The sequence below is a fragment of the Caloenas nicobarica genome, chromosome 11, assembly GCF_036013445.1.
Source record: "Caloenas nicobarica isolate bCalNic1 chromosome 11, bCalNic1.hap1, whole genome shotgun sequence".
Taxonomy (NCBI): Eukaryota; Metazoa; Chordata; class Aves; order Columbiformes; family Columbidae; genus Caloenas; species Caloenas nicobarica.
Genome location: NC_088255.1, coordinates 1,126,665 through 1,142,067, shown reverse-complemented (window position 1 = coordinate 1,142,067; position 15,403 = coordinate 1,126,665). Strand labels below are relative to the sequence as shown.

At 42.7% G+C, this 15,403-nt stretch overlaps 1 protein-coding gene across 2 annotated transcripts in view; it reads left to right on the top strand.

Moving 5' to 3' along the window:
• The window catches only part of EFCC1 (EF-hand and coiled-coil domain containing 1), a 51,986-nt gene extending 37,882 nt beyond the window's left edge, over positions 1–14,104 (top strand). Inside the window, exons 4-8 of one of the 2 annotated variants that reach the window (XM_065642686.1) lie at positions 1,897–2,038; positions 2,802–2,967; positions 9,352–9,510; positions 12,170–12,239; positions 13,683–14,104. In XM_065642686.1, the coding sequence (XP_065498758.1) occupies positions 1,897–2,038; positions 2,802–2,967; positions 9,352–9,510; positions 12,170–12,239; positions 13,683–13,816 (671 nt within the window). In that variant the 3' untranslated portion in view covers positions 13,817–14,104. Of the gene's footprint in view, positions 1–1,893; positions 2,039–2,801; positions 2,968–9,351; positions 9,511–12,169; positions 12,240–13,682 lie in introns of both variants that reach the window. The other variant, XM_065642685.1, reaches the window with a different exon arrangement.
• Positions 14,105–15,403: the final 1,299 nt, after the last annotated feature.

Sequence of the window (15,403 nt, the reverse complement as noted above, 5' to 3'; positions counted from 1 at the left end):
CTCTCTGGTTTCCAGCACTACTAACCATAACCTACAAGGGGCATGTAAAGATAATCTATTTTACACGCGCATTCAGTCAGAGTAGAGAACATTCCCATGTGTGTGGGGAAAAAAAGCAGATTACAGGTGTCTTAGATATCTTAGCATGAATACAGCTTGAGGTTCACGTGCCTTGTCCTCCACTTGTAAAAACCTAAGCTAAGATGCCAGATGCAGCAACAATTTACTAGATTAAACATACCAGTTTGAAGCTCTTCAAGGAATCCATGGTTTGGGTGATTCCAGTTCTCACTGCTGCCACAACAGTTGTAAAGCCGGATCGTTATCCTTTTGAACTCCTGTGGCAAGGAAAGAAATGAAGACAGGAAAAGTTCGCTCCTAATGTATCACAGATTGAAAACAGAAAGTCTCTTTTCTTTGATTTGGCAGCGCACAGCCTCACAGAAAGAAAGCACTGCTAATAAATTAGTTTGTACAGTGTAAGGATGGCCATAAAAATGCAGACATTCACTGTAATTAGAGAACAACACTGCATGCAACTAAGCTTTGGTCCTGCTTAGGCAATAAATTATTGAACACGATAACCTATGAACTGGGCACATGGAATGCTACTGGAACAAAAATTGCATTAACAAACACAAAGTGAGCATCAATATGTTGCTGCAAATGGAGCCGAGGGAGGAGGAAGGTGCTGGAGGTGGCAGGGCAGGGGTCCTGCAGGGGTGTCATGGGGTGCCCACCCTCCCATCGGGACTCGACCCACAGCCAGGGGGCTACACACAAATCCTCCTCAGGGCGACAACCGAGACAGCATTTTAGCTTGAACAGCCCGTGGCCTTGAAACACGAGAGGAAATCATTGAGCAGGGGGTCTCTGTGGGGTGACTTATCCCCTTGAACCCCCTTTCCTGTGCTGAACAAACTAAACATGCACAGCACTTGTAATGCTACCCGAGATAAACATGGTTCAGGATTTCAAGAAATGACAGTATTTGACTTGATCACTCTGTTAAAGTTCATTAAACCCGTGTAATTAACTGACAGCAATTAAGGTAAATAATCATAAAATTTAAAATCCTGTTGATATTAGCTTAACCTGATGTGAACTCAAAATAAATACTCAAAATAAAGATGTAACCAGTGCTTTTCATGCATTCACTCTTTCAAAAGACTCCCTGTATGTTATTATACAAGCATGACAATGCTTTAAGTCCCAGTAAATATCTTCTTGTGATAAAAAGCAGTTAAATGTAATAGTTTTTATAAGATATAGCTAAAGAAGTATTGAAATATTACTGTAATAGTACATGAATATTTACATATATTGTAAATAGTACACTTGTAATTTATTTGGCGCATGAGGAAACATTAGGTTTAGATAGAAAAGTGTAACTAAACATCAGATAGCCATGGGTCCAATAGTACATTTATATATTAAAATCGCTGTCCCTACAAAACACAGTAAGGGAATGAATTAGAGAACATTTACATCCAACTCCTGGACTCTGAGTATATTCAACTGGTGCAACAACTATGCAAAAAAGTCTTACGCAATACAATGATTTCTCATTTCTCTTGAAAAGTGTATATTCAATTGTGTACATGAACAGCAATTGCATCCCCCAAGAACACACTGATCTGCCAGACTTATCCTTACATTATAGCTACTTAGAGGAAAGAAGGCAAAGTGAAATAGCTACAAGTTACCTGCTGAAGTATTTAAGACTCTTAAAATAATGATCTTTGCAGAAGCTCCCCTTTTCATGGCCACTGAAGGACCCCGTGTTGTGCTTCCCTGGGGTTTTTAAAACCTCACGTCTCTCTGTCCCAGCCTCAGGAGTTTCAGGGGCCGCAGCTGCAGCCCATCAGGGTGGTGATGGTGTTGGTTTCTCAGCAGAGGATCAGCTGTTCCGCTCCGTGGAGGGCCAGGCGGCCTCTGACGAGGAGGAGGAGGAGGAGGAGAAGTGGGCAGGAGACCAGCCAGCCCAGGTGTACCCAATGAAGAAAATAGCAGCCAAGCTCCCTTGCTGTGGCAGCGAGTAAGTTTCTGAGATTAACGCAGTTTGAGGCATTTGCAAAGATTGTTTCATGGCCTGAAGGCACTATGGCTTCCATAAGAAACAGTAACGCTTTACAGCAAAACCAGCAGGTCCCTTTGCCCGTCCTTTGCAGCTCATGTGGAACAACATGTTGGATATGCCCACCTAATCAGACATGGACCTGCTGGAGAGGGGCCAGAAGAGCCCCAGAAATGATCCGAGGCTGGAACAGCCCTGCTGGGACGACAGGCTGGGAGAGTTGGGGTGTTCAGCTGGAGAAGAGAAGCTCCAGGGAGACCTTAGCGTGGCCTTTCCGGACTTAAAAGGACCTGATAAGAAAGATGGAGACAGACTTCGGAGCAGGGCCTGTTGTGATAGGACAAGGGATGATGGTTTTAAACTAAAGGAGGGAGATTCAGGCCAGACATGAAGAAGAAATTGTTGCCCCTGAGGGTGGTGAGAGCCTGGCCCAGGTTGGCCAGAGAGGTGGTGGATGAACGAGCCCTGGAGACATCCCAGGCCAGGCTGGACGGGGCTCTGAGCAACCTGAGCTGGTGCAGATGTCCCTGCTCAGGGCAGGGGGGGCACTGGGGGAGATGGGAAGGGCCCTTCAACACAAACTATTCCACAATTCTGTTCTATGGTTCTATGACACTCATTTGTGATCTGTGCTGCCAAGAGTTTTTCAGGAAAACTGGCTTTTAGAAGCATGGACCTTCATTGTGAGGTTTCACTAATTATCTTTTTTTTTATGTGTATATAGATGTGATGAAAAAATGTGGAGAAAGCTAATGTCATACTTGGAGCCCACCAACCCTGATGGCCACACCACAGCCCCTGCAGAGCTCGCAGAGCAGGTCACACAGCTCACGGAACAGCTGGAGCTTAAAAGGCACGAAGAGAAGAAACTGGAAACAAATATGGAAGAGGTAACAGGTGCCAAGTACAGTGTGAAAGAGTTAGTTGTATATCCTTAAGTAGCTGCATGCATATGCATTTGTATTTTATTCTGGGCATTCTGCTCTCTGCTGATGATGTTTCCTGCTGTGCTGTCAGTTTGTCAGCTCAGACATCTCATGCTTTCCTGTGACACCTGCACTTCAAGTCTGGTTCCTACCTGAACCTCCGTTTATTTGGAGGATCAAATGTACATGAGCTCCTCAAACGCTCTCCTTTACTCAAACAGTTTGAGATGTTCTCTGATGCTCTGTCTGGGACTGATACCACTGCAGAGCAAAGAGCTGCACATTAACCATAGGGTTACTATCGGCAGCTTTCGGTGGTTTCACAGGTGTGGATGAAACACTCCACATCTCCTGAGACATCCAGCTCCTCTGGGAGCACAAGAGCTTTTCAAGAAATCCCTCCAGTTGACTGAGATGCAGAGGGTCACCAATTTGGAATCCTTCCAAGAAAATAATCCAGTTTACTCCGGCTGTTTCTCAGGCGTAGACAAATAGATTTCTAAATTTTAAAAAAAAAAATCAGTTCTCAAGCTTAGCAGCGTGTTCAGCTTCCCTTGAGCAGAGGTTAAAACCCCAGTCCTGAAAAGCCCTCGTGCAGTATCCTGGCAGAGCCACGTGATCTTACTATTTAAATACTGCAAACTTCAGCCATTGATGGGCATAAATTTAAATACCAGCAATCTTAGTGTGAAACAACAACAGTGCGTCATACGCATTGCTTTTTTCTAAGGTTCAGTTAGTGCTTGTTCAGTATTTTATATCCCTTCTTTAAAAGGAGGGTAAAGATTTCAGTAGTTCTGGAAGGATTGTATTTATCAGTAAATTATTTAAAGAGTATTCAACTTCTTTACATGTTGCCATCCTTTGATTTTTATCAGTATTTCATACCATTTTCCCCCTTGACTAAATTAAATGAAGGAGTTTACTTGTGAGGAAAAAAAATTAAAAACAGAATAAAATCAAACTTGTGTCTTACACAATTTGCAGTATTCAGTGACAATTTATTCCTATAATACTCCTTAGAGCAACACAAAGCTTCCTTCTATACTGCTTAACATCAGCCTACATAAAATCTACATTTATTCTTTTAAGTACAGGAAGGAACCACCTTCCCTTAGGTAGTGCCAGTTGTCATCTTTTTTTCCATTCAGAGGTACTCATGTCCTTCTGCAGTATCATATTGCCTTCTTTTTAATCTCTGCTGCTGGATATTAGTTCTGTGCGTCTTGTTCAGAAAAGTACCATTATTGATAGATGAATACAAAATTCCAGGACAAAAAGGGAATCTGTTGCTCTCGATTTAAAAACAAGCAGGGAGGTGAATAAGACATAGCGTCAATTCATTGCAACAGGAATTTAAAATCTTGAGGATTAATCATTTTGAGCCTGTCAGAAATTTACTTTTAAATTCTCTTACTTTTATTTAGCCAGTATTTGTATCTTGTGTGCAGTTATAGGGCTGGGTTTTTTGACGCTACAATACAGACAGACGAGTAATAACTCATTCCTTTCAAAAAGGTGACTATTCCTGTACAATGCAAACCAAATTGGAAGACTGGGTAATGCTTTCTCAATGAACTTGCAAATAAATGTATTGGCTTACTACATAAACCATCAAGAACACTTCCTCTGACGACCTGGCAAAACGACCTTACACATTGCTCTATATACGTCTGTTTGGACCTGCTCAATGCTGAAAATTAGACAAAGAACAACAAAGCTAACAAGTAGCAAACTCAGCAGGCAAAGGAAGAGCAACACTCTAAAACAACCATTAATAATTGCTCAGTCTAAGACTGTAAAGCCAGAGGATGAAACAGTTCTGAAATTTGTCATGTCTAGAAAGTTCTGCTTTCCAACAACCGAACAGTTAAAAATAATTTCTCCTGCAGACAGAGTGATGAAGGTGTCAGGACCTGCACAAAATAGATGGAGAAAGCACGAGTGAATTCTAAAAATAAAGTGATACGCTGCCCAGCGTTGCAAAGAGATGCCAAGGATTTTCTATAAAAGCTCACATGAAATCTGTCAGCTTAATTAAAAAGACAATTAGTTTATCACCTGTCATACAGGGTCAAATGAATAGTTCATCCTGCCATCCCGCACGTGCTGGCAAGCAGCATTTGCTCACGGATAAGCAAGGACACAGTACAGAGGATTCTTCTCTTGGCAGGACTCACCTGGCTCCCAGCACACGGGGACAGACACACCTTGAACTGGATGTCGCGGAAAGTATCGTTCTTAATAGCCACTAATGGAGCTATTTACCCTGAATTTACCTTTCTTTAAAGCTAGCGATGCTCTTGCTGTCTCACGACAAAGACTCCCACATGTTAGTTAGAAAGGAAGAAGGTTTGAGGATTTGAGTTTGTTTGCTTTAAATCTACTGTCTGATCATCCACTGTCACCTCATTCTTGTGCTTGGGAAAGAGCAAATGAACTTTCCCTCATAATTTTACAGACTTTTACCACCAGAAATACCATCTCAGTTATCACCATTCCTAGTGTGCCTCAGCCCTCTTGGTATAGAAACCATTACTTGTTATTCTATTTTATTCTTCCATGTACTTTTCAAGCTCTTTTTGGATGAGAAGAACTGAAAATGTGCTTAGTATTCAAATGCAGGCCCTTCATGCCATAACCATGGCTTCTGGTTTGTCTCTGGTTCCTCTCCTAACAGTCCCTGGCATGTGTCCTTGGGGTCTCTGCTGACCGCTGAGCTCTGTTCAGGACACCCCAGCTCCTCCAGATCTCCTTCTCGAGCGGCGGTCCCCATCCCTGCACACGTGTGACATCGTGTACCTGTCCCACATGCCTTACCGGGCAGTACTGACACTGAATTTCATCTGATCTTTCCTTGCCCAGTTATTCAGCATCATGAAATCCTGTTGTAATTCTTCCCAGGCAGCTTTAGTCTTGATTACCCGCAACAAGTTGTGCTGAGAGCAAACTTAAACACTTTGACATTCACCTGTTTTAAAAATCATTTATAAATATGCTGAAGAGCTCAGGTCTTAACCCAGCTCCTTGTGAGACCTTCGGGATTCTCTCTGTGTTGTGAAACCTCCCGTCCTGGTCCGTCACTCTGTGCTCTACCCCATATTTCAACCAGCTCCGAGTCCATGGCAGGATCTGCGCAACTACCCTGCAGCAGTTACTTTTTTTTTGAGTCTTTGGTGATGAATCTTATCAAAAGCTTTTTGCAGATTGAAAATACACTCTATCAACTGAATCAGCATTATTAATATATATTCATAGACCCTTTCAAAGAAATCTAATAGATTTTTTGCTGTGTTCATCTGTGTATTCACCAAGCCTCTTCTCCATTACAGTTCCAGCAATTTGCCTGAAAGAAGTACCATATACTTGAGGTGATTTGCTGTTCCTCAGATCATCTCTGCAGCCTCTCCTAAAAACTGGTGCTACATTTGCCACCTTCCAGTCCTTTGCGGGCGAAATGATTTAAAAGATGAATTGCACAGCACTGTTCAGTACTTCATTCTGCCATTCTGTTACTGTTTTGTCCCTGTTTTAAAAATCATTTCTCTGGTTCATTGCCTGTAAAAATGGCTCTGATATGAGAGCCTACTTAACTTTTGTAGAAAACACAATAGAATGATTTCCTCGTATATTCTTTAAGAGATTTTTGCATATTAATTATCCATTGTCCTAGATGTATTTGTACACACTACTCAAGAGTCCACATTTTCCCTGTGGCATTCACCCGCTTTTATAAGAGGGCTGGATATCAGTATCTGACGACTTCTCAAACCTGGTATTTGGCGAGGTAGTATTTTCATTTCTCAAACAAGGCACAGAGCCAAAATCAGGCTCTGCTGAGGGACTTTGGCAGAGCTAAAAACAAAACCCACTCCTCTGAGCCCTGTGACTTAAGTACTGACCATCCCTCTTCAGCATCTAAGTTTTAAAAATAGGTTATGATTAACTACAGTCATTATCTTATTGCAAATGTTAAGGTAAGAACAGAAGCTAGATGTACCCAAGCTCAACGAAACAATCTGGGAGAATGTTTTAATGGTACACAGAACCCCAGGCTGGTTGGGGTTGCAGGGCCCTCTGTAGATCCCCCAGCCCAACCCCTGCTCACGCAGGGTCACCAGAGCAGATCACACAGGTCGGCCCAGGCGGGTTTGAATGTCTCAGAGAAGGAGACTCCACACCCGCTCTGGGCAGCCTGGTCCAGGCTCTGGCACCTCCCAGCAAAGAAGTTTCTGCTCATGTTCAGATGGACCCTCCTGTGTTTCGGTCTGTGCCCTTTGCCCCTCACCCTGGCGTTGGGCACCACTGAGCAGAGTCTGCTCCATCCTCTTGACAATGAGATATTGATCCCATTGATCAGATCCCTCTCAGCTTCTCTTGTCCAGCTGAACAGCCCCAGCTCTCTCAGTCTCTCCTCATAAGATGCTCCAGATCCCAAATCATCTTTGTGTCTATCTGCTGAACTCTCTCCAGTAATTCCTTGTCGCTAAACTGGGGAGCCCAGAGCTGGACACAGTGCTCCAGATGAGGCCTCACCAGGGCTGAGCCACTTTCTTCAAGCATAGTTTAACAGAAAACCTGAGTACCCTTACGTGTAAGTGAAACAAAAGTACTGGGAAACTAGCATCCTGCTACATGGCCAAGTGACTGTTAAGGTCCCGCAACCTCTCGAGTATTTGTTATGTTTCGGTGGGTAACGCAGTTGGCTCTTCATACAGGAAAATGCCGGTATCTTCATCTGAAAGGGGTGTTCAGACAGGGATGCTGAAATCATCGTTTGGCAGGTGGAGCAGATGAATCGACCCAAACTTGTGTAGCTATTGAACAGCCCCGGGGAGCTGGAGCCCCTCGCAGGGCAGAGCTCACGGAGAGCGAGAGGCACAGGCTGATTTCCAGCTGATCCACACTTGGACTACAGCGCTGTCGGAAACGAGGTGACGTTCTAGAAGGTTCAGTGTGGATCAGGGATTGCTTTCTTTGTTCACTCTGATGACACTTCTGTTTTGGGAACTTAAGCTCCTTCCCATCTATTAAACCTCATTAGGATATAAATCTCCACAGAAAAAAAAAATCTATTAAATAGTGTGCATATTAAGGCCTTCCGCTTTTCTAGTTCAACTGCTTAGTTATTTCTAAAACGGCAATAAAGGTAAAAGACGACAACAAAAAGGGACTAACAGAGCCAGCAAACTTGTCATTTACCCCACATGGTTTTGTTTCACAGCGTAATATTAATAAATATATTTAGATTGTGTTTGCTGTTGCAAATTCCTGTTAGAAGTTGCAAATTCCTGTTAGAAATTGCAAATTCCTGCTAGAAATTGCAAATTTCAGAATGCTGGGCACAGTAATCATTGAGAAACCAGCTTAGTTTTACTAATAAACCTGAAATCTGTCAGTGGTCTCTGATGTTTAAGTGATGCATTTTGCAGGAGATGCTTTTCAGGCTCTTATTAGCAACTTGGCCATGTATCTGCAATGGGCCTGGGGCTGTGACAAGCAAAGATCTTTTCTTTTGCAAATGGTGCGGCAGCTTCGTAGTTCAAAATATGTCACATTTTGCATCGAAACAAAAGCAACATTTCAAATCCTAAACGTTTTTTCAACAGGGGGGCCTGAGACAACTGACAGGTCAGCTCAGCGTTGGGAGGTCTCGGTCTGAGGAGACCTCTCCTGCCCAGCATTTCTCTAGTGTTCAAAAGTCCTGCTAAATCTGGACTTTTTTGTGCTTAGCTGCAAACCAGTGCTTCACCAAGCAAACATGACAGTGCTTTGCAGAATCAGAACCTTGATTTTTTTTTCCTTAAGGCACTTAAAAAAAAAAAAAAATCAAAACCAATCAGATGAAGAAAAAAATCCAAAAAATACAAACAACACACGCACTCATACAAACAACAAACAAAAACCCAAACCACCACAACCTGGAAGAAGTTAACTCATTACCTTCTTGTTTCACGGAGTGTACAGATTATTGCTCTGCAGGAGTTCCAAGACAAAAATCTGACCTCGTCGATGAGGGCACACAAATCTGTTATGCTTTATGGAGGATGACGGGAATGCAAAAGATTAGAAAACTGAAATAGAAATGCTAGTACTTAAAATTTCTGAGTGATCTGCTTGCATCCAGTGTTGAATGAACTGCCATTACACACAAGAGCAGAGCACACATTTCCTAGCAACTATTGATTCTTCACGCCATGTACTATGTTAGAGAAATGTACTTCCTTTCAAAATAGTCTTCTGGAATGAACTGACGTTTACCAGATAAGGGGGGGAAATTAGCTTTGCAATTATTCAGCGAGAGAGCGCAAAGCTCCAGTGCTTTTAATTCCCTGTGTCATTGTCCAGATGAAAGTCCCATTGCCAGGTGAGCTGCAGCAAAAGCTGGAGGAGACCGACCTGCTGAAGATGGAGCTGCAGATGCTGGAGACTGAGAGAGTCAGGCTGTCACTGGTGGAGGAAAAGCTCATGGATGTTTTGCAGCTTCTTCAACAACTTCGAGACTTGGTATGGCAAGAAAGCAGTCCGAAGGCTTAAACCTGTTTTTCATAGTGCCCCTTCCACACTAAAAAGTATTTTCATACCTTCTATTCAGTGCAAAGTTCTTTAAACCAGGAAAACATGGGAACTGCCTGACAATTGCAGAAAACTTTTAGACCTCTATGGCTGACTCTTTAAAAGGGGCCTAGAGATCTCCTTGGATCTAGATCTCCAAGTTCTCGTTATCCTCTACACAAAATTTTAGAGGAAACAAGGAAACCAAAAATGCTAGTAATCAGAAAGGTTCTAGAAGATTATTTCTACTTCCAAAAAAGGACCTTTGTTTAACTGCATCCTACAGTGACACCGAGTCAGTATTAAAGGGATAAAACTCCTTCCTATATACCAAGAGGTATTTTTTGTGATAATTTTTTTACCCTATTAAAAATCTAAACGTAGACTTAGAAAAGCTAACATAATAACATCCTAGAAATATGTGGCCAGTACAGCAGCTCAGTCCTTTAGAAAACAAGTTTAAATCTCCTGCTTGGGAATGATAGTAGTAAGGGCTGGCCAAAAGACGGGTGAATTGGATAGTCTGCAGAACACGGAGTATGTTGGGAGCCGCAGGGGACTGCGAGGAGCTAATTTCTTTGGGAATGATCAAGGGTTCTCCTCAGTTTTCAGCAAAGTTCTGCCTAATTTGTGTGAGATGAGAATGCTCCCTCAGATGACCACTTCATTTGAAGTACATTCGTGTTCCACTGATGATCTGGGGAACAAGTGTAATATCTCATCATTTGGTAACTTATTTTAGCACTTGACATGGAAGTTCTGCTTTCATATTGCAAGTCTGACACACGCATCAATAACAATCTAGTGAAGGATTAAACTAGTAAAGACCATGACTGGGAACAAGCTTAATAACCTTTTGTGTCAGGACTTCAACGTGTCAATCACTTGGCAGTTGTATTAGAATCACAGAAACATTTTGGTTGGAAAAGTCCCTCAAGATCACAGAGTCCAACCATTACCCCACCCCTGGCACTGACCCATGTCCCTGAGAACCTCATCTCCCTCTGTCCAACCCCTCCAGGGATGGTGACTCCAGCACTGCCCTGGGCAGCCTGTTCCAATGCCCCACAGCCCTTTGGGGAAGAAATTGTTCCCCAGATCCAACCTCAACCTCCCCTGGCGCAACTTGAGGCCGTTTCCTCTGGTCCTGGCGCTGGTTCCTGGGGAGCAGAGCCCGACCCCCCCTGGCTCCAAGCTCCTTTCAGGCAGGTCAGAGATCAGAAGGTCTCTCCCCAGCTCCTGTTCTCCAGGCTGAACCCCCAGCTCCCTCAGCCGCTCCCATCACACTTGTGCTCCAGCCCCTTCCCCAGCATTTGTGCTTAGGAGACAATCCATCACACAGTGTGCCATATCTCAGCGATAATAGCACTTAATGCTAATTATTGTTGGAAACATGCCACTGCGTGCTGCCAACTCCCGTAGCACCAACACAGGAACGGTACTGCCGACAAACAAGATAATTTACAGCATTCCCAGTGGAGTTTAACAAGAATCCCTTAAATCCTTGATGGGATATACTTCAGATAAAAGCAAGCTTACTCATCAGAAACTGTGGTTGTAGGTGTCACTTTCCCAGCGTACTCACATTCATGTTTTTAATACCCCAAGCATCTCATTTGCAGCAGAATCTACTACAAGGCAATGACCACCCAAGTGCAAATGCTGTTAGGACTATCTAAACCTCAGGCGGTGTTGCAGAGCTCAGGTGTAATCCCGGCCCACTGCAAACTGCTTTCCACTGCGTCCCGGTCCCCACTGGGCAGACGGTAGATGGGCAGCACCAGTAAGCAAAGCTGGTACTGCCGGGGCTGCTGGCAGGTTCACGGTCTCTCTGCCAGAACAGCTTCTATCTGGTTTCTCTTGTTTAACAAGAACAACCTGTCCCTGCAGACACAGGCACCCTAAGTGTTAATTAAACTGATTGCAAGACCATCTCTCAGAAAGCACGCATTAGTGTCTCGACAGCAAATTAAGAGTTTGTTTTTCCAGGCACGTTATGTAACATCTCTCCAGATACCCAACATAAAACTACCACTGAAAAAGACCCTCAAATCCTAAGTTTTTACAATTCTCTCTCACTTTGGCCAATGTTTATCACATCTCAAAGTATATCTAGCAGTGGGCCTGCCACGTGACACGTACGATCTCTGCTCAGTTGTTCATACCTGAAGCGGTTCCCAGTGATTCCCAGAGCAGCCGTGTGTATGAAGTCTCTGAGATCCCACCAAACTGCTCTGCCCGTCCCACGCCGGCCTGGCTGAGCACTGAACGAGCTTTTCTTGTACACCCCCTGCTCCCATTCCTTGTCATCTACATCGCTTTAGCCACACACTCTGGAAAATTCTTTTTTTTTTTTTTCCCACTGAAAAACTGCTGTTTGTCTTTCTACAGCCATATTAAAGAAGTGGAGCCCTCCACAAACTGCGATTATTTGAGCAGTATCTGAGATAAAAAGTTCGAAAATAAAGCAAATATCAGATCTTATGTTATCAGGATTCAATTTTGGTTTGTTTTAACTTTCAAATGCAAATGCACTTACACAGATTTTGTTGCATACATTTAAACTGGTGAAGGACATATTTGTGCCATAATATTATTTTGTTTTTTAAAGAATATATCTAAGCGAGCCTTGGGGAAAATCTTGCTGAGCACTTTGGAATCCTGCCGTGACCCCCAACCTGGTAAGAAAATAAATCACATATAAAGACCAAGAATTACAAAAAGTGACCTTTTGGGAAAAACTCGAGATAATGAAGAGATGCGCAGGAAAAAGATTTCAAATACTGGGAGACAGGCTAGGGAGAAAGCAGCACTATGCAAGAAGATTACCTATAGAAAGCAATCCTTTCTAGTCCGTGACACATCAGAAACAGGAACGTATCCAGGGTTATTTTAGCAAAACTTTAATTAGAATTTTGCCTTAGGGGAACAATTCAGTATCCCACTAATGTCTGTTGGGCTTCATTGATATGAGAAAGTGGAAAACATGACCAAGTATGCAAGGCACCTATTTATCAGGTTTGCTATCCTGCTGTGTGTTCTATTCCTCTGCTACAACACAAACAAATACACAAACCAGAATATTTCTGTAAGGAAACCGAATCAAACCTGCACTCCTCTGATAATAGTCTTTTGTGTTCCTCATATGAAATTAAACTTGCAAACTCCTCTCCTTTGACCATGGTCTGGTGTGCCAGAGCTGTCTTTGTAGGAAGCACACAGGGATCCCAGCCTGGAGGATTAGGTTTGATTACTCTGTTCCTATTAGCAGAGCATTTGTACTTACCTTCCAGAAATGAGCATCCTGTACCAAGCCTAAGAAAATGACTTGGAGGTGCTTTTAATAGGCAGACAGTAGTCAAAGACAAAATTATAAAATACTACATGTGGCCTGAGGGTTTAATTTTGGAGAATATTCTTAACAGTGATTTAGGGAGAATAAGTTACAAACCGCTCTGGGTTTTGCAGTTTCAAAACCTTGTTGCTACTCATGTCCAGAGCTAAGCTGGGCTGTTCCAGCATGGCTGCAGAGGAAAGAAGGCAGAGAATGGCCTTTGTTGGCTCCAGGACACCAACACAGAGGGAAAACCAACTCCGAGTGATGCTGCTGAAACCAAATACCTGCCCTGCAACGGCAGCACAGCTCAGCTTCCTAAAATGATACCAAGAGTAACCTCATGAAGCTCTCTGTCCATTCTGCATCACCACTTCAATAAACAGCTTATCTTCTCTGCTTTTGGCTTTCTAGCTGTTCACTTGAAATGACTTTAGCCTCTTTCCTAAGTCTTTATAATCAAACATCTTCTTCCTGTTTGACAAGACTAAGTGGACGGTGAGTCTTTATTGTGATATGAAATAGTCGTTGTTCACAAAAGTATGCAAGAACTTAGTGAACAGGCAGTGAATGAAGTGAGAGAACCAGTAGAGAAAATAGTCCTTGAACCCAGTTCCACCCTCATTTTTACAGGGACGGGAATTCATTGTTTGGTCTCAAAATTTAGACATTTCATGTTAATTACCTGAAATGGCACCTTTGAAGAAGAAAGCTTGTGTTACAATTGTTAAACTGCAACTTTCTGCCTTTGTTTATGAAAATTATAATGTTTGCTACTTTCTTTTAAAAGGAAAAGCCCGCCTGTTTGAAGTCCTAGATACTCTTCACCATGAGCTGACAGCCTGTGAACTCTTACAGAGCCAGGCTCTGGAGAAGACGCAGAGTCGCCAGTCCTTGGCTAACCCCCTGCTCATCTCCTGCTGAGCAGCCGTGCCAAGTCCAGCCCACAGGACCAGCCCAACAACAGCCCTCTGTCCTTCAAACACATGAGGAATGAGGAAGATTTGTCCAATTCAAGGCAGATGGGTGGTGGAGGAGATGAGTAGAAGAACAGTCATGAACTGCAAGGCGTGCTGCCGCTGGGCAGAGCGGACGCTCCTCGGCAAATGTCAAACCCTCCCATATGGGAATGAACACCCACACGGTGTGAGGATTACGTAGCAACACCGGTCTCTGATGGAAGCTTAAAGCCCATGTATGATGGCCTTGTCATGTAGGGGTTAACCAAATAAAAATTATTCCAAATACACTGACCTGACCTATTTAGATTTACTGCTCTGGTTGCACACTGGCTGGGCAGGGTTTCTCGTTTTTGTGATGGCTCAATTCAAAAGCAAAAGGCAGCCGATGTTATCACTGACAAGTAAATCGCTTCCTTAACATACAAGTGACAAACTGTATTATAAACACACACACCAGTGCACACCAGTAGTGCAGGTTTTTAAAGCTCGTGTACAAAATGTGTGTGTGTGTCTGGGATTCAATTGTTCACCTAATTCAACTCTGAAGCTAGAATTGTTTGTGCTCTGCTGAATTTTATATTTGCAATTATAGAGATGCCTTAGAAATCTACACTAGTCTTTCCTGACGATAGTCTTAGATTTTACATTGAAAGTTACATTTACCTGCTTGAAAAAGGCACAAAGCAATCCCAGGCTCTTGGGGAAAGGAAGAGCTGAAAAACTTTGCAACAGCTGCTGTTGTCGTTTCAGCAAACAACACATGCAGAACACGACTTTGTCCTCTCATTCCATTTCCCTCATTGCAACTGTGGGGACACAAAACTAGACACCACTTGCAGACAAGTTAATCTAAAACACTGGGCCTAATCATGGTGCCATGTAGCATTTTAATCAGCAGTAAAACACTTTCTGGGGGCAAAAGCGAAAAAAATAGGCTGCTTCCAAGATGCTTCTGCTGTTTGACTCAACTATCAAACACAGAAACTAAAGAAGCAGAGTTCTTAAATGATCCAAGTGAATTTATGTCATTGAAAAATGCACTGTAGATCTTTTCAGAATGTGAAATTATTTTTCTGAGATAATGCCAGCAATAAGACCATTCCGTTCTGAACTGTGCATATATGATTTTTACCCAGGAAAATGGTTTTCATACAGGAATAAGGTCTGTAATACAATGCAGTCTGGGGAGTAAGATTTCTACTCCTTTCTATTCATAATACACTGTGTAGCTGACACACACCTCTATCCAAAATTGTGATACATTACGTAGCATTTAGAGCCACGTTGGTAAAAAGAATTTGTCATAAATGTTTTCATTTCATTTTAGAGGAGAAAAAAAAAGCGTTTTGCAAACAATGGAACAAACTTCTGGTTTAACAGAGGAAGATTTTAAGAACAGATATATATTTTTAATGTAGATTTTTCATAAAGATAAATGATGTGTGTATAGTTAGTAGAAGAGACACTTCAGGAATAGGATTATAATGCAGGTACATATCTGATCATAGATACCCCTTGCACTCCAGGATTCTTTTATGATTTGAATTAA